The sequence below is a fragment of the Symsagittifera roscoffensis genome, unplaced genomic scaffold, assembly GCF_963678635.1.
Source record: "Symsagittifera roscoffensis unplaced genomic scaffold, txSymRosc1.1 SCAFFOLD_118, whole genome shotgun sequence".
Classification (NCBI taxonomy): Eukaryota; Metazoa; Xenacoelomorpha; order Acoela; family Convolutidae; genus Symsagittifera; species Symsagittifera roscoffensis.
Genome location: NW_026970620.1, coordinates 20,958 through 40,672, shown reverse-complemented (window position 1 = coordinate 40,672; position 19,715 = coordinate 20,958). Strand labels below are relative to the sequence as shown.

Sequence of the window (19,715 nt, the reverse complement as noted above, 5' to 3'; positions counted from 1 at the left end):
TAAATTTATCATTCCACTGAAAAATCTAAGTTAAAAACCTGACCTTTACAATTTTGCTGTTCCATATTGAGTTTGCTTTCCTTTTGACAACTTGAAAAGAACTGAACTTAAACAACTAAAAGTCAAACCACGAAAAACTAAATTTGCCCTTTTGACAGTTCAAATCCAGTTTTGAAAAATCGATTGCAGTTTTAACGCCCTTTCACTGTCTCAACGTCATAATTATTTCAAAAAAATTAAGACGCTGTCCGATGAATTTCTTAAAAGCTATATATAAAACAGACTTCGTTCATCGAGTCTTAAAAAGGTAGTTCTCATTAGTTCTTAAGCTAACCAGTTCTGAACAGCTTTGTCGTCCAACAATCTCCAGTCTGCCAATTGGTTCACATTTGAATCTGCTGAACATGCGCTGTTCCTGCTACTGGCCCCAACGATATCTCCCACAATTTCGCTCACAGATGGCAAAAAATATTCACCCTCATTTGATTCAGGGTAAAATATATCACCATCCATTGGTTATATTTGGGCGAACGGTCTCTCAAATTTTTAAGGAGCCGCTTTTGCGAACTTTTTGATTTTTTTTTTTCGATTTATTTTATTGGTTGAATCTGAATAGCTGATAGCACTTTAATCATAATTTGCTCACGACAGACGTTGGTGTTGATTTTGTGGGAATAAATTTTTTTCCCATTCTGTTTGTTCTGTTATAAAACTCAAGTCTTTGAGACCTACTTTTTTTACTGTTTAATAACTTTCTATTTTTTGTAATGTATTTCGGATGTTACTTTTCACTGACTTTTCAAATTCACTCTCGGTGTTGAATGTATAAATTCTGAACTTAATTAAATTTTAAAGGAAAAATGAGAATCACAATCTTGATATCTTTAAAATCCGCCCTGTACAATTGACTAACTATGAAACCAACTTAGACTGCCTCACAATATCATTTCTGGAGACGATTCATTCACCAATCATGTCTGATTTATTGGTTCAGCTTAAAACCTCTACACCTAGAAACGAATGTCACTAACTTAGGTTGAGTAGCAGTTCCTTCGAGCAATAAAAGTGGAAAAAATTGAATTCTTTCACCTTCAAAACAATTCTTAACTTTTCAGAACAAAAATCATGTCATACAATGCTTAGCAAGTGTAACTTTTTGACAAATATAACAAATCAAAGTTAACATAATTTCAATAATAATTTTATAACCCGAGAATCAAACACAATAACAGATGAATTCAACTGCGACGAGGCAATTTTACATCTTATTTTTATCAAGAAAATCAATATAACAGCCTCGGGCTATATATTGCCCTCAATACATTCTTTTCATTCAACATTCAATGAAATTTCATATCAACAATTATGAAGTTTAAATTCAAATTCGAAGTTTTCAGTCCGAATGCCAAGTTAAAGCAATACCAAAAAAAGTTCTTAAAGCGAATTTCAAACTTTTTGAATTGGAAAATTTTATTTAGAAAAATAAGATTCGGAAATTTAGATACTGCTTTATGAGCACTCAAATCAGATTTGTTTTATTGAAATCTTCAAAAGAAACCCTTTTCATGGACTTAGCACATAGCAGCACAGTCTCTCGCCTCTGATAACGTACGTAGATGCCAGTTTTTGGAACCTGTCCGCTTCTGAGAAGTCGCCAAAGGAGACTAGAGCAGAGCCGAATCGGGGACGGAAGCGGAAGCCAGTGTAGTCAACTCTGGAGTTTTTAAGCATGTTCTTCAAATCACCCTAGAGAACCAAAAAGATAATTGTCTGTAGTTACATTGCCCTGAAACTTTCCGTTGAATAATGTTGCACAAAATCTTGCGCAGAAAATTACTATTTATTTGTCTCAAAAAAGCAGAGCTTCGGCGATGCCAAGCATAGAACTGATTCAAACCATTTTTGGGGAAAACCTGCAATTAGATAATGAAAAGTCTAAGCTATAGGCCAGAATAAATCATCCATATAAGCCATTTTTCATTTTTACGCCTTTTCAAAAGATAGAAAATCTGATTCAAATTGTAGAGACAAAACCCGTTCGAGTAAGAAACCTTAACTCATAGAAAAAGAGAAACAATTGATACCCGAAAAGAAAAAAAGCCCATAGACAGTTGGAAAACTGATCGCAATGAAAAAAGCTATTAAATATAATGCTGAATCAACTTTCGCATCTCAGAGCAAAATAAATCTGAAAACAAGCGGGGATTTAAGTGAAGAAGAAATAAATCATACAAAATTAACTCTATAAAACTATTTTTCAGCCACTGTAACCCTTCATATTTATCAAACCTTAAACATTATTGCCCTCAACTTTCTCCACAGTAGACGAAAAGCAATTCAACTGCAGAAATCTTACCACGAGTCAAGAATAAACAAATGAAAGTTCAAACTTTTTTCAAATTTTCCAATCATACCCTTGATTTATTTAAAATCGAAACCACCGTACCCTGTGTCTGGAATAAAAATATAATGTGTATGAGATGCCAAGTTACCTGAAATGAATGCATCATTGATTTATACTTGAGTGATCTAGAAAAAACATGTTTGTTATTCATTTTTGTTGAAAATAAATATTGTTTTGTTACTATGTTACTGGTCATTTGGGATACTGGATCTTGTTAACTATTCCCTTATTGCAAAAAGGGTTAATTCACTAGAGAAACAAAATTCACATATCCTTAACCGTTGAATTAGTTCTTTGTAGGTGAAATTCGTTAGTAGATAGCACGGGAGAGGGAGGAAGAGGGGTCCATAGTTAACCAGATCCGGAATTGATTTTAAACGGTCACCTTGTGATTTTTTTCTAATTCCGTATGGAAAAAAATAATCTAAACATCAGTTTGTTTCATAATCGGATTACATCAAAACTGGTGTAAAAAAATACTAATTGAGCAGCACAGACCACACCGGGATGCTTTAATGTGAGACCTCCTCGACGGGATGCTTTAGTGTGACACATCCTCGAGTGGTGTAGTCCTTTGAGGTGTGGTCCGCAGTAATCGGATCTACCCCTGTGCATCCTGGGGAATCGGTCTGAGCTTTTGGACTGTCGGGTAGGTATTTGTATTTCCTGTCTGCCTGTGCGTTATACTGGAGAACTTACAGTATATCACCGATGGTTCATCAAACGAGGCTTTTTCAGCAAACGTCACACGCCGCATTGCCCAGTGCTTAGAGACGTAGGTGCGAACCTTGGGGAGCGTTGCTTCGGCAAACGTGAGGCTTGGAGGATACCCGACATCTTTGTATTGCGTGTGCCCCTCCTGGCCACTGGTCTAACCAGTGGCAGGTTTCCCGTACGTCTATCGACACTTTGAACGGCTTCGTGTTCGGCGAAGGTCTATGCTTCCATAGTCGTGTAAAAACTCTTGTTTAAGGGAGTTTTATGGACACTCTTCCCTCAAAGCAGTAGCTATGTTCTATAGTTACCGGCGATTGTTAAAGGATCTTAAGTTGCCGGTTAAAATGGACCCGAAAGTATGAACCTGCAAGTAGGGCAAAGAAAGCTGGCGATACGATATTCCTGCCCAAGTAGTGCATGAGCTATGCTCATCGGTCTAAGCCAAAGACCTCGGTCTAAGCCAGAGACCTTTTAAAGTTACCCCTGTGGGTTATCTATGATGATCAAGGGCCAACGAGTGGGATTGAATAGGAGTGGTGCCCCTATAGGATCCAAGCTGGTCACGTAAGGTAGGATGTCGTATGCACTACACGCTACCTTTAGGTGACCAGGTAGCAAGAGTGACCAGCTCAATCTCGGCATGGCTAGGATAGCTACGGGACGCGCACTGTGTGCGTCAGGGTCCGCTGAGATATACTAATTGTTCCGACCATTGAAAATGGGGAGGAACTTTGTATTCGGGAGTGTTTTAGTTTTCTCCACGCAAAATCAGGTACCACAAATAATGATCGGACTCGGTTGAGTGTTATATCATAGTAAATCCCTTTCAGTCGTGATTTAAAACACATAACGAAAATTTTCAGTGTCGAGACGAACCGGTTTGAAATGCTTAAATTTTTGGTCTAATTTCGAGTTATTAAGGTGACCGGGTACGCTTACAATAGCTTATTTAAGCTTAATTTTAGAGGCGAACACTTAGTTTTTTTTCCAAGTAGAGGTAGTTTTTGGAGTTTTTAAGCGCAATTTTTGGAATCAAAAACTTGAAAATTATAAAAAACTTTTTCAAAAAAAATTAAATTTTTTCATATTTTTTTTTCGTTTACTGGTGATTTTTCATCAAAAACTGTTTTTCAATTGACCTATTTTACTATTACTCTCAAACATGCCTAAATTCATTTTTTTTCGTTCAGATCTTTTTATCACACCAAGCATAAAAAACGGCACGAACAATTTGAACAATGTTTTTTTAATTTGGTCGGACTTTCTGTGCTGCTTGCACACTAATCGTCTGCAAAATCGAGTTCTGAGCATTGTTCACACAATCCGAAGCACAAAGCCAACTGAGAGTTAGAAAAGAATAAGGAACCCAAGGAAACAGAAAAGAAAACTGACTTGTTTTTTGAAAAAACTTTTGAATGTTAGGAAAAAACGTAAGCCCTTACAGCTCTTTGAATTTCATAAACAATGTGTGTTTGGTGCTTTTTAGATTAATATGAACCAATTTGAAAAAACTGGATCAGTAAGTAAATTTTTAACTGCGTTCATCACTCTTAAAAAGCAAGTTGATGACAGCAGCAAAAGTTGAAGAATACGTTCATTACTCTTAACGTATTCTTAAAGTTGACGTTAAAGACAGCAGCAAAACTTCACTGGTCATTTACTAACATTAGCCTCTAAGCAAACGCCATTTAAGCAGGAAAAAATCACAAAAAAATCATGAAAAAGCAATCCGCCGCCAGCTGGCAATTGGAATACATGGAACACCAATAGCCGGTTGCTGAGCAAATAGCACAGATTACTCCGACCATATTCAAATGAGTTAAATTTTTGAGCGTGGTGAGAAAGAAAGCCCAGATTTCCGCCATATTCGTTGCATCGTAAATAAACATAATCGACAAAAGTTTCCTTCGAAAAATGATTAGAAAAACAAAACTTTATATAATTTTTTTAATTACAAGATGGCGCTAAGACCCTTCCCTTTCAATAGAACAAAAACTATGATCTCAGGGATCAAAAAAAAACTTTCATTGCTTATCCTTCTATAACAAGCCTTCTCGATACTCTTTTTCTTAGAAATTGGACGAAGTAAAAATTCCAATAGGCTTTTCTCGACACTGAAAGAAAACTTTTAAGAAATTATTAAGATCGTTCGAATTAAGACTTTACGGGCTCCGATATGATATAACACTCAATCTCTACCGCTGATTTTATGTAAATACAAGAAAAAAACAACCGAACACAATGGTCACAACAATAAGAGAAGTAAAATTATTGATGAACATAGCAAACAGACAATTGGAAAAGACTCAATGAACGGGAAAATGACTTAATTTTTTTGGAAAAAATCTCAACTTACGAGTTTTAAAGAAAAAATAGATGTCCTTCAAGCTCTTTGAATTTCTAGAACAGTTTAAGATTGATATTTGTTTGATTAAATAAACCAAAATGAAAAAACTGGATCAATAGATAATTTTTTATTCCGCCGGGAGGTCTGAAAATTAAATTCCCTTTTCAAAACATGAAGTCAATCACGTTTTTCGTGGCCTTTACACATTTGATGTTTGATAGTGGAGGTTGCCTTCCTTTCAACGGAGGAAATTAACAGAACTTGAAAAAAACGACAAGTAAAACTGTGAAAAAGTAAATTTGAGCCTGAACAAACTTTACCACTTTTCCTGAAAAAAAAGAAAAAGAATCAACGTTCATTAGCTCCTAATAACAACGCATGAAAACTGTTTCAGCGAGACAAGTTGCTCGAGGAAAAAATAGTAACCACTATGATAAACTTTCCAATAGCAAGTTTAAAATCCGATCCTGAATTTTTAATCACATTCGCTCGATAGTTTTCAATTTGTCTAATTCGGTTTCTGTCCAATAAATTGACACGAAAGGCATTTTGAAACTCCTTACAAGTGTACTTTGAGCCCTGGGCAAGTTTTCCACCAAGCAGGTGAATCCCGCCAAAATGTCTCTTCCTTCATCTTCAGGAACAGATCGGGAAGTCTCTCCGCTCGCAGACTCCGAAAAGGCACTCAGATAACTCATTCTACTTTGCATGCTTTCATCTTGGCCCCCTGAACACACAGAATTCGCCCTTTGTTGCCTAATGGTTGCTTCTTTCATTTCCTGCAGATATCTTAATTGACTATTCGACCGTTCCTCCAGACTTCCTCCCATAAATGGCACAGAAGACGCATCATCATATCCATACCGCGATCTGATAACATCATCTCTCCACATTTGAGACAAAGTATTGCGCATCTCTCGATTGTTCAATGGTGCCCGCATGAAGTCGTAACTTCTCGAGCTAGAATTACCTCTATTGTTGTTAAAAGAGTAGCCAGAATCAGGTGGCAAAGGCTGGGTAGAGAGCTGAAACAATTTCCAATTATCTATCAACTAGACCATTGAATTTTAGGCAAGACGCCAATAATCAGACTCCCAACTAAATTTGACCGAGTGAAACACCTCGCAGAGTTGAGAGTTAATACAACATGCTTGGCAAGGCTATTGAACACTGTTTAAACGGCGGAGTATTTAAGAAAGATTCAAAGTTAAGTCCAAGATTTTTGGGTTTGTGATCTAGGGTTAAAATCGACTTCAGTAAGTTTACTTACTACCGATGCGCCTTACTTCCGATGACGTACCGAACCTTCTTAGCAATCGCTTTTCAACACAAACATCAAGTAAAAAGTATCCGAGAAAATTGACTTACACTCGCTAAAGCACTTCTGTCGTTTCTCGAAAACTCTCGTCCAAAAGAGTTGCGCTGTTCATTTTCGTTTATTTTACAGTACAGCGATTGTGCTTGATTTTGAGCGTAAGCAGATTGACAACTTGTGCTTCTTGAAGCGTAACTGCTATCATTTCTCCTAATGTTATGCTGGTTCTGTTCTCTGACTTGCCCAGATTCGTTTAAATATGCATGATTGTGCCGCTCTTCTTCAAGTGGAGAAAGACCTACAAAATTCAACAAAAAATCAGTTGAACTTCTTCTTTTGCAATGCAAAAGGTATTCAAAATTGAATGAAGGAAGAAATGACATTTCAAGAGATCAAATGATCTCAATGAAGCCAAAGCTCTAACAATTTCAGAATGTTAGCTTAATAAGTATAATTTGTCTCCATTTTTCACAGTTTATCAGGGCTCTTAGACTATTATTTAATAGCTGATCTAAGTTCAAATGAAATTACAAAATAAAATATAAAATCATCAGAAAATCTGAAGGCCGTCCATCTGCTGCGTTTTACTCAATTTGGCCTACCTTGCTCAAACAACGGCAGCTTCAGCTTTTAAACTGATACTGTGATTACGGGCAATTCTATTTACTCTTCTGTACCAGATAGCAATTTGAGAGGAAAGATTATAGAAATTTAGAACAGAATGTAAAACACTCACCATCAGTTTCCTCCCAACACGCGTATATAGGCACTCGGCGCACAATACGCCTAGGAGCAGCTAAGAGAAACGACAAAAGAGTGTATAACACTAATATCAATCTTATGTAAAATGATGAGCACTCTCCAAATTTTGTTTATTCTCTCCGAAGGCTCTTTTAGAAATATCTTGGTAAAAGGTGAAATAGTTCCAAAAGAGGGCTTTGGACGTTCAGAAGATCGAATCCCTGAAGTGGCTCGCCTACCTTTTCCCTACCTAAGTCAGCCTCTGGTCTTTTTATTTCAAAACTTAAGATGTTAACACAGAGGTGAAGCGGAGCTTCGCATCACATGCGATACAACACAAACGAGAAAAAATGCAAATACATGCGATACAACGCAATACAATACATCTTTGAAACTACAATGAACAAGACTTGCACTTGCAAGTACAATGAAAATTGCTTGCAGCACAAGAAAAATCTGTGATGTGGCAGCGAAGCCCACAATCTTTAAGCAGACACCAGTTGAGCCAAAAAAAAACTTATTTTAGGTAAAAGATTTTAAAGTATTTAAAAAATTTCAAAGTTTTTTCAATTCAATTTTCACCGGAAAAACTTCAATTGCATACAGACTGAAAAAAAACATGGTCCGGCCGGGACTCCCCGAACTTCGGGTGCAAAGGCGACGGCGTAACCTCTAGACCACGTAGGAAAACTCATGGAAATTGTTAAGCTTCAATAATGAAGCAAGTTAAAAACGCAAAATTTGTAAGGAAATTTGTTACCAGGAAAAAAGCCTAGTTCCCAATTGCAAGACCCTTGCTCTGCCAAATGTAATTAAATTCCACTTTCGAAAAGATGATCTCTGCACAGAACTCGAAGTTGTCTATTTTTTTTAGAAGAAGCTATGTGTCTGGTTCTATCGTTTCAAGCCATTTTAAAGTCACTAAAGAAAGCTTGTAGGGCAATGTTTGTAGTTTAATAAATATTCTGTCGTGATTTCAGAAAAGCTCTTCAACGTCGAGGAAAATTGGTCGAACGATTTTAGTTTTTCAGACTTATCAAAAGAACTTCTCATTCTTATTCTTATTAAGATAGCCGGTTGCTGTGCAAGCATCACAGAATGTTCCCACCATTCTGTGATGCTTATAATTGCAAAGAAAAACATAGCCAACAGACAGCTGGAAGAAGTTAATGAGTTCAACTAATCTTTAAAAAATTTCAGCTTTCGAAACTCGAAAAAAAATACATGATCTTAAAGCTCTTTCTATTTCGAGAACAACTTATAATTGGCACTTTCTTGATAAAAATCAACCCAATGAAAGAAAACTGGATCAATAAACTAAATTTTATTTCGCTGGGAAATCTGAAAAAAAATCCACTTTCGGAACTAAAAATCGATTACATTTTTCGTGGCCTTCACATTTTTGCTGTTCGATAGTGGCGTTTGCCTTCCTTTCAACAAAGAAAATGAGCTAAGCTTAAAAAGATCAAAAGTCAAACCGCAACAAAATAAATTGGAGCCTGAAAAAATTTTAAGACTTTTCCTTAAAAGAAAAATCATCCCGACCTAAATAAGAATCTAAACAACGTTCAGCGACTCTTAAGCATTTTATCAATAAGTTAGACGTTTATTCCGCTGGGAAGTCTGAAAAATAAAATCTATTTTGTTATACTAATGTGTGATGACCATAGTTGTTTCTCTACTAAAATAAAAGAGACGGGCGAAAATTTATGAGAAAATGAAATCTTCCCGAAGACATAACATTTTTCGTTTGAAAATTAAAAAGACGCCGCTTCTACAGGAAAGATTATGGCAGCCGGTTCATTCGATGGAACCCCAGGGTATTTTATAAGAAAAGTTAAGAAGTTTCTAAAAAACGGTAAAAAGTTCAAATTTGACTTTCAAAAAACATTTTTTTTCTGCAAAAAGAAGGTTGTAGCCGCGTTAGCAGAGAAGACTTCTGAACCCCAATTTCTCGATTGACCAAATAAATTTAAAAATTGGCAGGGTAGTTTTCGAGAAAAGTCAAAAAATTTCCAAAAAAAAATCAATGAAAAAAAAAACTTTACTGTTGCGAGAACCATAGCTTTATTTGTGAAAAATTTTGGGCGTAGCCGCTTATACAAAGACATTCACACAACCTGTTATTTCAATTGAACGCAAAAACTCAGATTGCAGAGGGTAGTTTTCGATTAAAAAAAGTCAATTACTTTCAAAAAACGGTAAATTTTTTTTTGTCTATTCCGAGGGCCCTAATTTCTTGTTGGAAAAAATTGGGCTCAGTTGATTATGCATGGACGCTTTCCACATCAGGTTGTTTCGATTGAAACCAAAAAAATCAGATTTGGGAGTAGTTTTTGAGAAGCAAAAAAAAATTCAAAAACGGTCGTAAAATCAAAAAATTTTGACTTATCCAAGGTCCATAACTTTTTGTATACAAAATTTGGTCGTATCCAAATATTGAGAGAATTCTCCCAAAGCGTTTTTAAGGTTGAACCAAATATTTCAGAATTGGACGGGTACTTTTCGAGAAAGGTCAAAAAGGATCAAAAATGGTCAAAAATCAAATATTTGTTCAGTCCGAGGTCCCTAAATTTTGATCATGTAGGGGCACTTCCCACGACCAGTTGTTTCAATTGAATCTTAAAAACTCACGTTCTATTTGAATTTATCATAAGGCCAGCAATTTAAAAAATATATATGTAAAAAAATTTAATACAAACATTGCACCCAGAATTTAAGCATGTCAGCAGTCATGAGTGAAGCGTGATTGCTAATATGATTCAAGATCATATTAGCAATTGATTCAACTGATTTCGTTTAACTAGTTGCTAACCCGAAAAGTCTACATTCCGATTTGATAACGCTGGCTAATAAGTCTTTTCAGTACGTTCGTTGACACTTAGGCAAACTGAGAGAACCTATTTAGGGTGGCCACAGTGTCTGAGAAATGACAGGCACTGATGAAATCAAATGCCAGGCACTGACTTTTTTTTGAAAAAGTAGCCTTTTTTACCCCACTTTTCTTCATTGGTGCAATTTTTTTGACCCCACTAATTATTTATTCTTAAAGCTGCTCATAATACCTGAAAAAAAAACATATACTGTGTAAGCCTGCTTAATTTTTGATTTTGAACGATTCAGTGAAGCGCGATGAAAAAAAACTGGCACTGATGTTCATTTGCTGGCACAGATAGATCACGCTTCGCACTGATGTAGCACTTACCGCACTGATACCATGGCCTTTAAAGAGAAGGGGCGGATTTCAAAATTAATTTAGATTGCCCGAACTTCGTTTCCGAGCTCAATGCCTAAAAAATCAATTGAGCAATAAAAAATTAACTCACCACACGCATTATTGAAAAAATAGACCAAAATACCCCCCCCCCCTCAAAAAAAATCCCTATTGTTACTAACATTGATTAGCAATCAATTGGCAATCGCGATTTGCATGTCCAGAGACGCTGTTGTGTTCGCTCAGTGCCAGTTGCTGTGCCTTCATCATGGCTACTACTCTATGCTGAGACTGTGGACTGGAACCGTACTCTTCTAAAAACAATCATACAGTCTACTTCTAGACAAGTAAACAAAAAGATAGCACCCCAAAAACAATTTCTTTAATGCAAGATGTTTTTCATAATGATTGTCAAAATGCTTGCCGAAATTTTTGGGTCTATTAATAATTATCCTACTTCGACCACTACCAAGTAATTTTTTCTCAAAATGCCCTTTTCATTGAAGAAATGTTAATGATTTATGTCGAGATAGTTAACAGATGTGAAATTAGTTCGAAACGCCAACCTTACAAAACTTTTTTTTGTGTTCGTGCGCAAAATTTTTCTGGTTATATTCCACAAAATTATACACTGTATAATTTTGTGGAACATAACAAGGAAGGAAGGTTTTGCGTAAAAATCAAACGAGTTTTAGGGGTAGGGTTTTGAGCTAATTTAAACACCATATAGCCGGTCAGCTATCTCGAATTAAATCTTAAACATGTTTCAAAATGAAAGCGCGTTTTGAAAAAAATAGTAGTGGTCAAAAACAGATAAGTATTAATTAACTCCCAAAGATTCTGACAAGCGTTGTCTTTAAATTATTCATCCAGTCACCAATAAGCCCTAATTTGAAGGAAGAGACAATAGATTATGAACCAGAATAGATCAAGAAAAAAACAGAGAAAGATAGTGAAAAGAGCGACCCTTGGATTCATTCCTTACGTTTGACAGTCAGTGAAGACTTCAGTTTTTGTGCTATAGGTATAGAAGAAAATTACAATATGAATTAGAATTAAAAGAAACTGCGGCATCCGAGACAAACAGCCTTCAAAATTGGTCGAATTTTGTCACATTATTATGCCATCTTAAGTTGGACTTAAAACTTAAATCACCATGTTCAGAGTCTCATTGATTAATTTTAGTTTGATTGTTCGCAAATATAGCACTTCAACTGATTGGAATAGGAACTTGTTTCGGAAGACATCTACTTTATCTGCCCTTCCAGAGAAAAAATTACTTGTCTCTAAAATTTCATGTCAAAATGAAGACTCTGGAAAGTTCCATTTGAAAACCTATTTGCTTGAAAGAAGTATTGAGAAAAAAAGATTCAAATTAATTCACTTGAAAATGGACGAAGTGGTTCATTACTTGTTGTTCCGACCATACCCCATTCATTCGTTCATTTTCAAGTGAAAGCAATGGTTTAAATTCCGGCAACGTATTTCTCTAGAAGAACGGATGACAAGATCACTCGCGGTCTGATTTTACAAACTAAGCACAGAGGCAATGCTGCAAAATGAAACGAAAAACTAAAAAACGAAAAATCACTTGAAATTTCAGCTCATCAAGTGGTAACCCTGAAAAAGGTTAATGAAGAGAAGATTAAATATAATGGGGTGAGAAATTTTCAGAACGGCAAGTTGTGAATACCCTCTTTGTCACCAATTAGAGAAACTTTCATTATTTTTCTATAGCTCAATATTACTATTACGACAAGCATTATTTGGTGGTGGTCTCATTGGCAAAAAAAGAACAACTTTCGAATTATTGCACACATCAGGTATATCGTTGATATATAAAAGGAAAAGTGATGGCCCCAGCACAGAGCCTTAGGGCATACCAAGTCGGACTAGTTTAACAGATGAAATTTCATTGCCATGCTCAGCACTTTGATTCCGATTACTGAGAAAACTTTCAAAAATTTTGTTACCTTTTCCGAGAAGTCCTTAGCAGTGTAACTTCTCAATAGAAAGCTGTGATCAATTTTGTCAAATGCTTTCTTATGGTCAATGAAACAGGCGTTTCCAAAATACATTTTATTTTTAGAAACTCTCATAAACACTGAAACGAATCAAAGCATAAACACATGATTCTTTTGGTTGGAACCTAAATAGCACCCTTTTGAAATGTTATATTTTTTAATGAACGTCATTAGTTGTTTGTATAAAATTTTTTGAAACAGCTGAGTAGGCTAATGGGTCTATAATTGTTGGGATCAGAAAGTTCACCACATTTATGTAAATTCATGAACTTCGCCAGATTAAGACTATCCATCCGTAAAACGCCTTCACCTAAAGAAGAGGCTGAAATATTCAGAGGCTGAAATATTACGGGCCGTAATTTCTGAATAAAATTGTTACTAATGCCATCATGGCCACGACCATTTTTACTTGAATTCTTTTTGATGCAAGCGCATCTTCTTAAACATTTATTAAAACAATCTGTAAGTATTAACAGTTAACAAGAGAAAAAAGCATGTGAGTGGAAACTCTTAATTGTTTTTTTTCTAACATTAGACAAAAATTTATCAACAAAATTGTTCTCAAGAAGTTTCATAAGGAGGAAAATTAAACACACTAGTTTTTTGCCTTTTCCTTCATATGAAAGTTCTGGTGAACAAAATTGTTTCCATGTTAGAGAAAAACTACACACACACTTCTCCTCTTGTAAACTGTTCATCCTTACAAAACTTAATATATACCTCGAAAATAACCTCTTTTTGTATTTTCGCAAATAATTTTATTTTGTTTCTAGACTATTTATCCTTTTCATGATCCATAAACGACCCAAACTCAACCCAACGCATCAATTTTCTTTTCTATCCCGCATTTTGATCTGATTTTTAAACATTTTATCAAACCAAAGATTTTTTTTTTTCGTGGTTTTCTTAAGGCAATTAAATTATTTATTAAAATTTCCAAAAATAAAAATTTTTGATTTGCATTTTTGAGTGAATATGCTGTAATTCATGATTAACCAAGAACCCAAATTTTGCAAAAAAAAATGAGTCATTCTTTTGCTCATTTTTGATTCCCCATGAAATTAATTCATAATGTTCACTCATGGTGGAATGTTAAATACAAGTATCCGAATAGTCCTGAGACAAGCAGTGATCTATACAGGACTCTATTGTAAAGGTTTTATGAATTGATACTAACATAAAAGAATCTTATCAGGTTCGTATATTCAATTTTCTGGGTTTTAAAATGTCAATATTAAAGTCTCCGCAAATTGAAGATTTCCCTTTTAAACGATATTAGATTTCCAATCAATCTTCAATTTGTGAAGAAAAACAACCAAAATTTTCCCGAAGTCAAGCGTAGTTTCATATTACAGCTCTTTCGGTCATGATTCGGATTTATGAAGAAAGGCTCGCAAAAAAAAATTAAAAAACTAACTACTCACCGAGTATTCGATTGGCTTGGTCGACTTTTTTTGGTTTCTTCGGTGACCAGCTAGTTTGACTCACAGGCCCTTTAAGTGATTTGTCCTTCACCACAGTGGAAGACCAGATAAACTTGACATCTTTCGGGGCCATCCCAGATTTCCTCGAAACCACAATTCAAAATTTAGAAATTAATTTGAAAATAAACATGTTTCTAAACTTCTATTTCCCGGAATTTTTGAAATGAATCATACTCCTCTCATCCGGCATTTCCGAGTCTTCTATCTGATTGAAACCAATTGTAATTGAATCCATCTTGTGATTACTTTGAAATTATGAGTGGTAGGATCAAGTTTATGCCCATTAGAAATAAACGCTGGACCAGTTAGAGTGGAGCTCAATGATCACTCATCAAATCGATCACTCATCATCAAGTTTTTTATTCAATCAATTAAGCCATTCACTAACTCGCTGTTTGGCTTTCTCATCCAAGACTTCGCATCAACATCTATCTCTGAGTCCTCAGAAGACTCACAAATGGGATCCTGGCTTTTCTCACGCTCTTCAATAGCACAAAGAGCCTCCTCAATTGCTGACTTCTCGGTGACTCTTTCAGCAGTGTTGGAAGACTTCGAACCTCCAGATTCGACAATAGAATCATTATTGCTATTCAACGAAGTATTAAAATCCTTTTTCACAAAAAGATCAACCGATTTTAGGAACTGATCTTCATCAGAGTCCTCGTCACCTTCACAGCGCTGACCATTGATAGCTTTTATCGGAGAAGAGGTAGTCTCCGCTAGACGGGAAATCTCATTTTCAAGATCATCATCCAGATCCCATTCACTGGGCAATGTTACAAGTTTGGGCAGCACACTTGCTTTCAGCGAACTCATTTCAAAACCTATAATTAGCTCTTGAAACATTAAGTTTCAAATGAACTTTTCTCATAGCATTTAGTACTAACGCAATCAGACGAGCAGGTCAAGGTGTGTGCCAGTCGGTCATATTTAGAAGTTTGAGAATGCGTTAAAATTGTAAATTCAAACAAACGTTTTCGCACATTTTTGTGCATCTTCAGGTTTTAAAAATTCTAAACTATCTGTACAAAATGATCAAAGGTTATTAAAATTGTCATACACATCATTATATCAAAATTTAAAAAATTCAACCAATCAAAACTTTACATATATTACTGAAATTATGTAACAATTTTAAACATTTTGTCACAAATTTCTGAGTTTTTACCTTTTATGTTTTTACGATTTCGTTTTGTCGCTAATTTTTATGCTTACACGTAAGTTATTTCAAAAAATTTTGTGTTAGCCAGAAATTTTCGATTCTGGAACTATAGCCTCATTGTCAACTCCCTACTTCTAAAGTCGTCGCGCGTGTTAATTGCCGGTCTCTTTTTCCTAATGTGCAGCGCCTCTAATGTAAGTAACTTGATGCTGCTGGACGCCTGGTCGATTATCGTTTATTTAAACTCCCTGGCCAACATAGATGGATTTGCACCCACAACATTCAAGTCCGTACACCATTTTTGATTTCAGTTCACTGGAAAAGGAGGATTTTAAAGAGGGCATACAAGTTTTCATTTTCCTCGTCGTGAATACTATCTGAATATTAGGTGATATCGCGCACTTTTATTGCTGATGTCTGACTGTGATTCCCCCTATATTGGACCATCAAGATGGTGAATCACTGCTATAACCACAGGTCTCCTTTTTCTCAGCCAGTTTCTTTTTATTTTTGCCCTTGGCCAAAACTTCTCATCTACACCCCTCTGTACTGCGCCTCTCGCCCTTTCTAGTTTGACTTCAACGTTTTTCTCATCTGTCCTTGCTTTTGTTATTCTCTGTTCATAAAACATTGTCGGAAAACTGTGTACCACTTGGTTCAAAAACACCCCATTTCCCGGTTCCCTGAACCTCAAAAAATCTGGTATAATGTCGTTTTCTAGACAAACTCTGAAAACTTCAACACATGGTGACAGTTGATAAATTCAACATAAATGGACCTTTAATCGCGGACTATTTTCCAAATGAGTTTATTTTTGAAGTCCAAATCACGCTGACGTTTTTCTGCTAGAGTGCCCTGCAGAGTAGGCTTGCGAGGTTCTTCTGTGGGTTCGTATTGTTCGAGTTTAAGGAAACTCCCGGAATAGCCAATATTTTGGCCAGAAATTGTTCTTTTTCCGGCAGGCTAAGTTGCTTCAGACTGTGGTAGAGGGAGCTAGCCGCTACAATGTAGAGCATTTCTAATCTAATATGGTAAAATTTGAAAAAAAAATTCCTCTTAAAAATGTTTCAACTAAAAAAGGGAAAAAAACTGACATAACGTCTTTTTGTAGTAGAGACTGTTATTGAGAATCGGCTCCACGCCGTAGATTTTCAAAATATTACATCTAAATGTTTTGAGAACGCGTTAAAATCATAAACTCAAACAAACGTTTTTTCACATCTTTGTGCATCTTCAGTTTTAAAAAATTCTAAACTATCTGTACAAAATGATCAAAGATCATAAAAAGAGTCATACACATCATTATTTAAAAATTTTTAAAAAAATTCAACCAATCAAGACTTTACAACTACAAATATTACTGTAATTTTATAACAACTTTTATGCAAAAATTTTAAACAATTTGTCACAATTTTCTGAGAGTTTTCACCTTTTTTGTTTTTACAGTTTTGTTTTGTCGCTAATTTTCATGCTAACAAGTAAGTTATTTCAGAAATTTTTTTTTTTAGCCAGAACTTTTTGACTCTGGAAGTATAGCTTTAGTGGGGACAAAATTTCGAATCAACCCTATCATGCTCAGGTTTTCGGGACAACTGAAAAACAGAAGTTAATTAGATCAGAAGAAAAATATGAGAATTGCGGGAAAAATGATAAAAATCAGTCTAGAATTAAACTGCTGTTCGGAATTTCACTGCAAGCAACAACTCGAGTATAGCTGTCTTGTTACTGACAGATAGCAACATGAAGTATTACGTCGTATTATCGTTGGGCGAGAAAAAATCTTGATTGGGCAGGCAGACCAGTGAAGCTGCCCATAAGTTGAGAAGACTAAACTTATTGATTTAAAACTACTTGTTACCAAAAAAACTTCTGGAGTATGTGCCAGTCGGTCAGATCTTGTTTTATTTTATTTTAAATCTTGTTTTAAATTATTTTTTTAAAAGTTTGAATTGACCCTGTCAAGATGTATTTGCGGGAGAGTCGAAAGAAATCAGCAGAGTAAATTTGCTAATCGCAATTTCACCAGAAGCTTTGGTACGAGTAGAGTTGTCTTGTTCCTGATAGAGCCTGATAGAGAGGATCGAGAGTTCAAGGAAAGAAATGCAATTGATTGGGCGAGAGTGAAACTTGACTGGGAAGGTGGACAGCCGAAGCTGCCTAATGGTCCAGGGAATCATAATTCTTGAGCCAGACTTATTCACCTTGAACTTCTTCCAGAATTGCTTTATTACTAATAATTACCTAATTCTAGAGTCGCGTCACTGTGTGCATTTATCGAGTGCATTTTATATGATTATGTTGAGATAATGCGTGGTTTCGGTTGATCCATCTGAAATGGATTAAATGCCCACTGTCGAATAAAAACTTGCAGTATACTAGATCTTCCGGTCCTGTTTTTAAAGCCGTTCGCGTGTTTTAGATATTTAGAGACCAAGCCATGGTGGCGTTCTTATTTCTAGAGTAGGGCGAGGGTCTTTGGTAGTGGCTTTTAAGCGGTAACACAGTTTGTAGTCTCACGTCTTACGCGAATCGAATAGGCTCCGGCTGAATGAGGTATAAAAGCACGAGAGAAAGTGTCCCTGACCCTTGGATTAATGGTTATAGGGCCTGTTTATCTTAACCTCATATGTGATTTAAGTAGACGACTGGTTCATAGTGTTTTTATGGCGCTCCTGGGTGTTTTAAGGCATCATAATGCCAACTCCTCTAGTTGTATGTCCGATTTAAGTCTCAAAAAACATCCTGATTTCTATCTAGCATGTCCTTGATGGCTTCGTGCTGTTCGTCCATTATTTTGCACAATAAGCGTTCAGTTTCTGGTAATACTGGTTTACTCATTTCCAATTCTTCCTTTGTGGGTCGTTCTGAGAATTTCGAACAGCTCGAATGTTCATCTTCGGTTTCTGACTTGAGTGAATTTATAAGAACTGACAATATTTTTATTTTCTTCAATCTGCTCAAGATACGAATCTTGTCCTTGTGACTCGGACAATCAAGAACTTCAGTCATTTGATATCTAGTTTTCATCGGCAGTGCGTATCCCAGCTTCGTGCATCTTTGGGTTGTGATCGATATATCAAGAGTATTCAACAAGACACTGACTCAGAGGCCACTCTTGGTGATCAAAAATGACAGCAGCATAAACTGCCAGTGCCTTGGCAGCTGTGAGGTTCCATGAGGTTTTCCGTATCGTGGATCTTCAGACAATTTCGGGCCCATTTAAGCAGTACCGTGGAGTCACATATTCTTTGACTCAAGAAGTTCGTCCACGGTTCTTAACTGCGCGGGAATCGCCACTTTAATTCTGACAATGCTCGTGCGGTGCTTTGGTGGTTCTACAATGAAGCTCGGGACTCCCAACTCCTCCCTCGGAATTCCAGTCAGGTACGCTGCTTCCAAAGTCTTGTCTCGAGAAAAATGCGCTTCATGCGGCTTCAGCCATTCCACGCTCAGATCCTCGTGCGACAGACTTTTGAGTCCCAAGATCTCCATTAACTCCCGCCTGCAGGCCAGATCCTCGAGTTCCAGAATTCTTACTCGCTCCAAATACCTGGCTTTGCTTGATTCTCCAGGGCCTAGGTAACCGTGCAAATCGTGAGCAGCGTAGCGTCCAAGTAGACCCTCAGCTCCTCAAGAAAGCAGCTCACCTTTTCCGGCAACCTCATCATGTTCCTGGATTCGCCTCGAGAGACATCGTTCGTTTTCATCATCAAGATGACCATGAATGATTTCCCACCTCCAGCATCTCCAGTGACGCCAACAACCAAAAAAACCAAGACTCCGACTTGCCAGTGCGCCTGGATCCTCGTCAGAACCCTGACAAGACTGTCCCCCATTATCAAGTGGACCGTGCGCTCAAGTATTTTCGGCTGTGTGAAATAATCGCACAAGACGCGTCATTGAAAGCATCCCTCCTCTCGCGTTTCACCGCCGTCCAGTCCTCCCTGCAATGTCGGTGGTATGCGCCTTGGGTGTTCTTCTTTTAGTTACAGATTATAGCAATCCTCACGGGATGTTCTCTCCAAGTGAGTGGCCCAGCTTCGCGTGCAGGACTCTCCGGCGTCCTTGACTGCAGCCCCTCTTACAGTTCATTCAGAGGTGATGTCCCCGCGCTAGCCTGACTTCCACACGTTGAACTGGATGTCAGACCCGGTAGTGCGACATCTACCACCACGGCTTAATTCGCCCTGACTCGAGATCTCTCAAGGAAGGGACAGGTTCTGGTGGCGTCCACGTGTCCAGGTCTTCACTCATTTGCTCTTGGGCTATACGGTCCAAGTTGAAGCGGCCACTCACCCTGGGAGTTT

The 19,715-nt window shown here is 36.8% G+C and overlaps 2 protein-coding genes across 2 annotated transcripts; both read right to left on the bottom strand.

Moving 5' to 3' along the window:
* Positions 1-1,524: 1,524 nt before the first annotated feature.
* LOC134855870 (uncharacterized) lies at positions 1,525-10,260 on the bottom strand. The gene is made up of 5 exons (XM_063872265.1): positions 10,227-10,260; positions 7,520-7,579; positions 6,837-7,081; positions 6,032-6,493; positions 1,525-1,746 (listed from the first exon to the last, which is right to left on the bottom strand). Exons 1-5 carry the CDS (start codon positions 10,258-10,260, stop codon positions 1,564-1,566), a joined length of 984 nt encoding a protein of 327 aa, XP_063728335.1. The 3' UTR covers positions 1,525-1,563.
* Positions 10,261-10,728: 468 nt separating this feature from the next.
* On the bottom strand, positions 10,729-15,068 carry LOC134855869 (uncharacterized). Its single transcript, XM_063872264.1, has 4 exons — positions 14,635-15,068; positions 14,187-14,329; positions 10,921-11,052; positions 10,729-10,814 (listed from the first exon to the last, which is right to left on the bottom strand). The coding sequence occupies exons 1-4, from the start codon at positions 15,060-15,062 to the stop codon at positions 10,780-10,782; spliced, it is 738 nt and encodes a 245-aa protein (XP_063728334.1). The 5' UTR covers positions 15,063-15,068; the 3' UTR covers positions 10,729-10,779.
* Between the last annotated feature and the right edge of the window lie 4,647 nt (positions 15,069-19,715).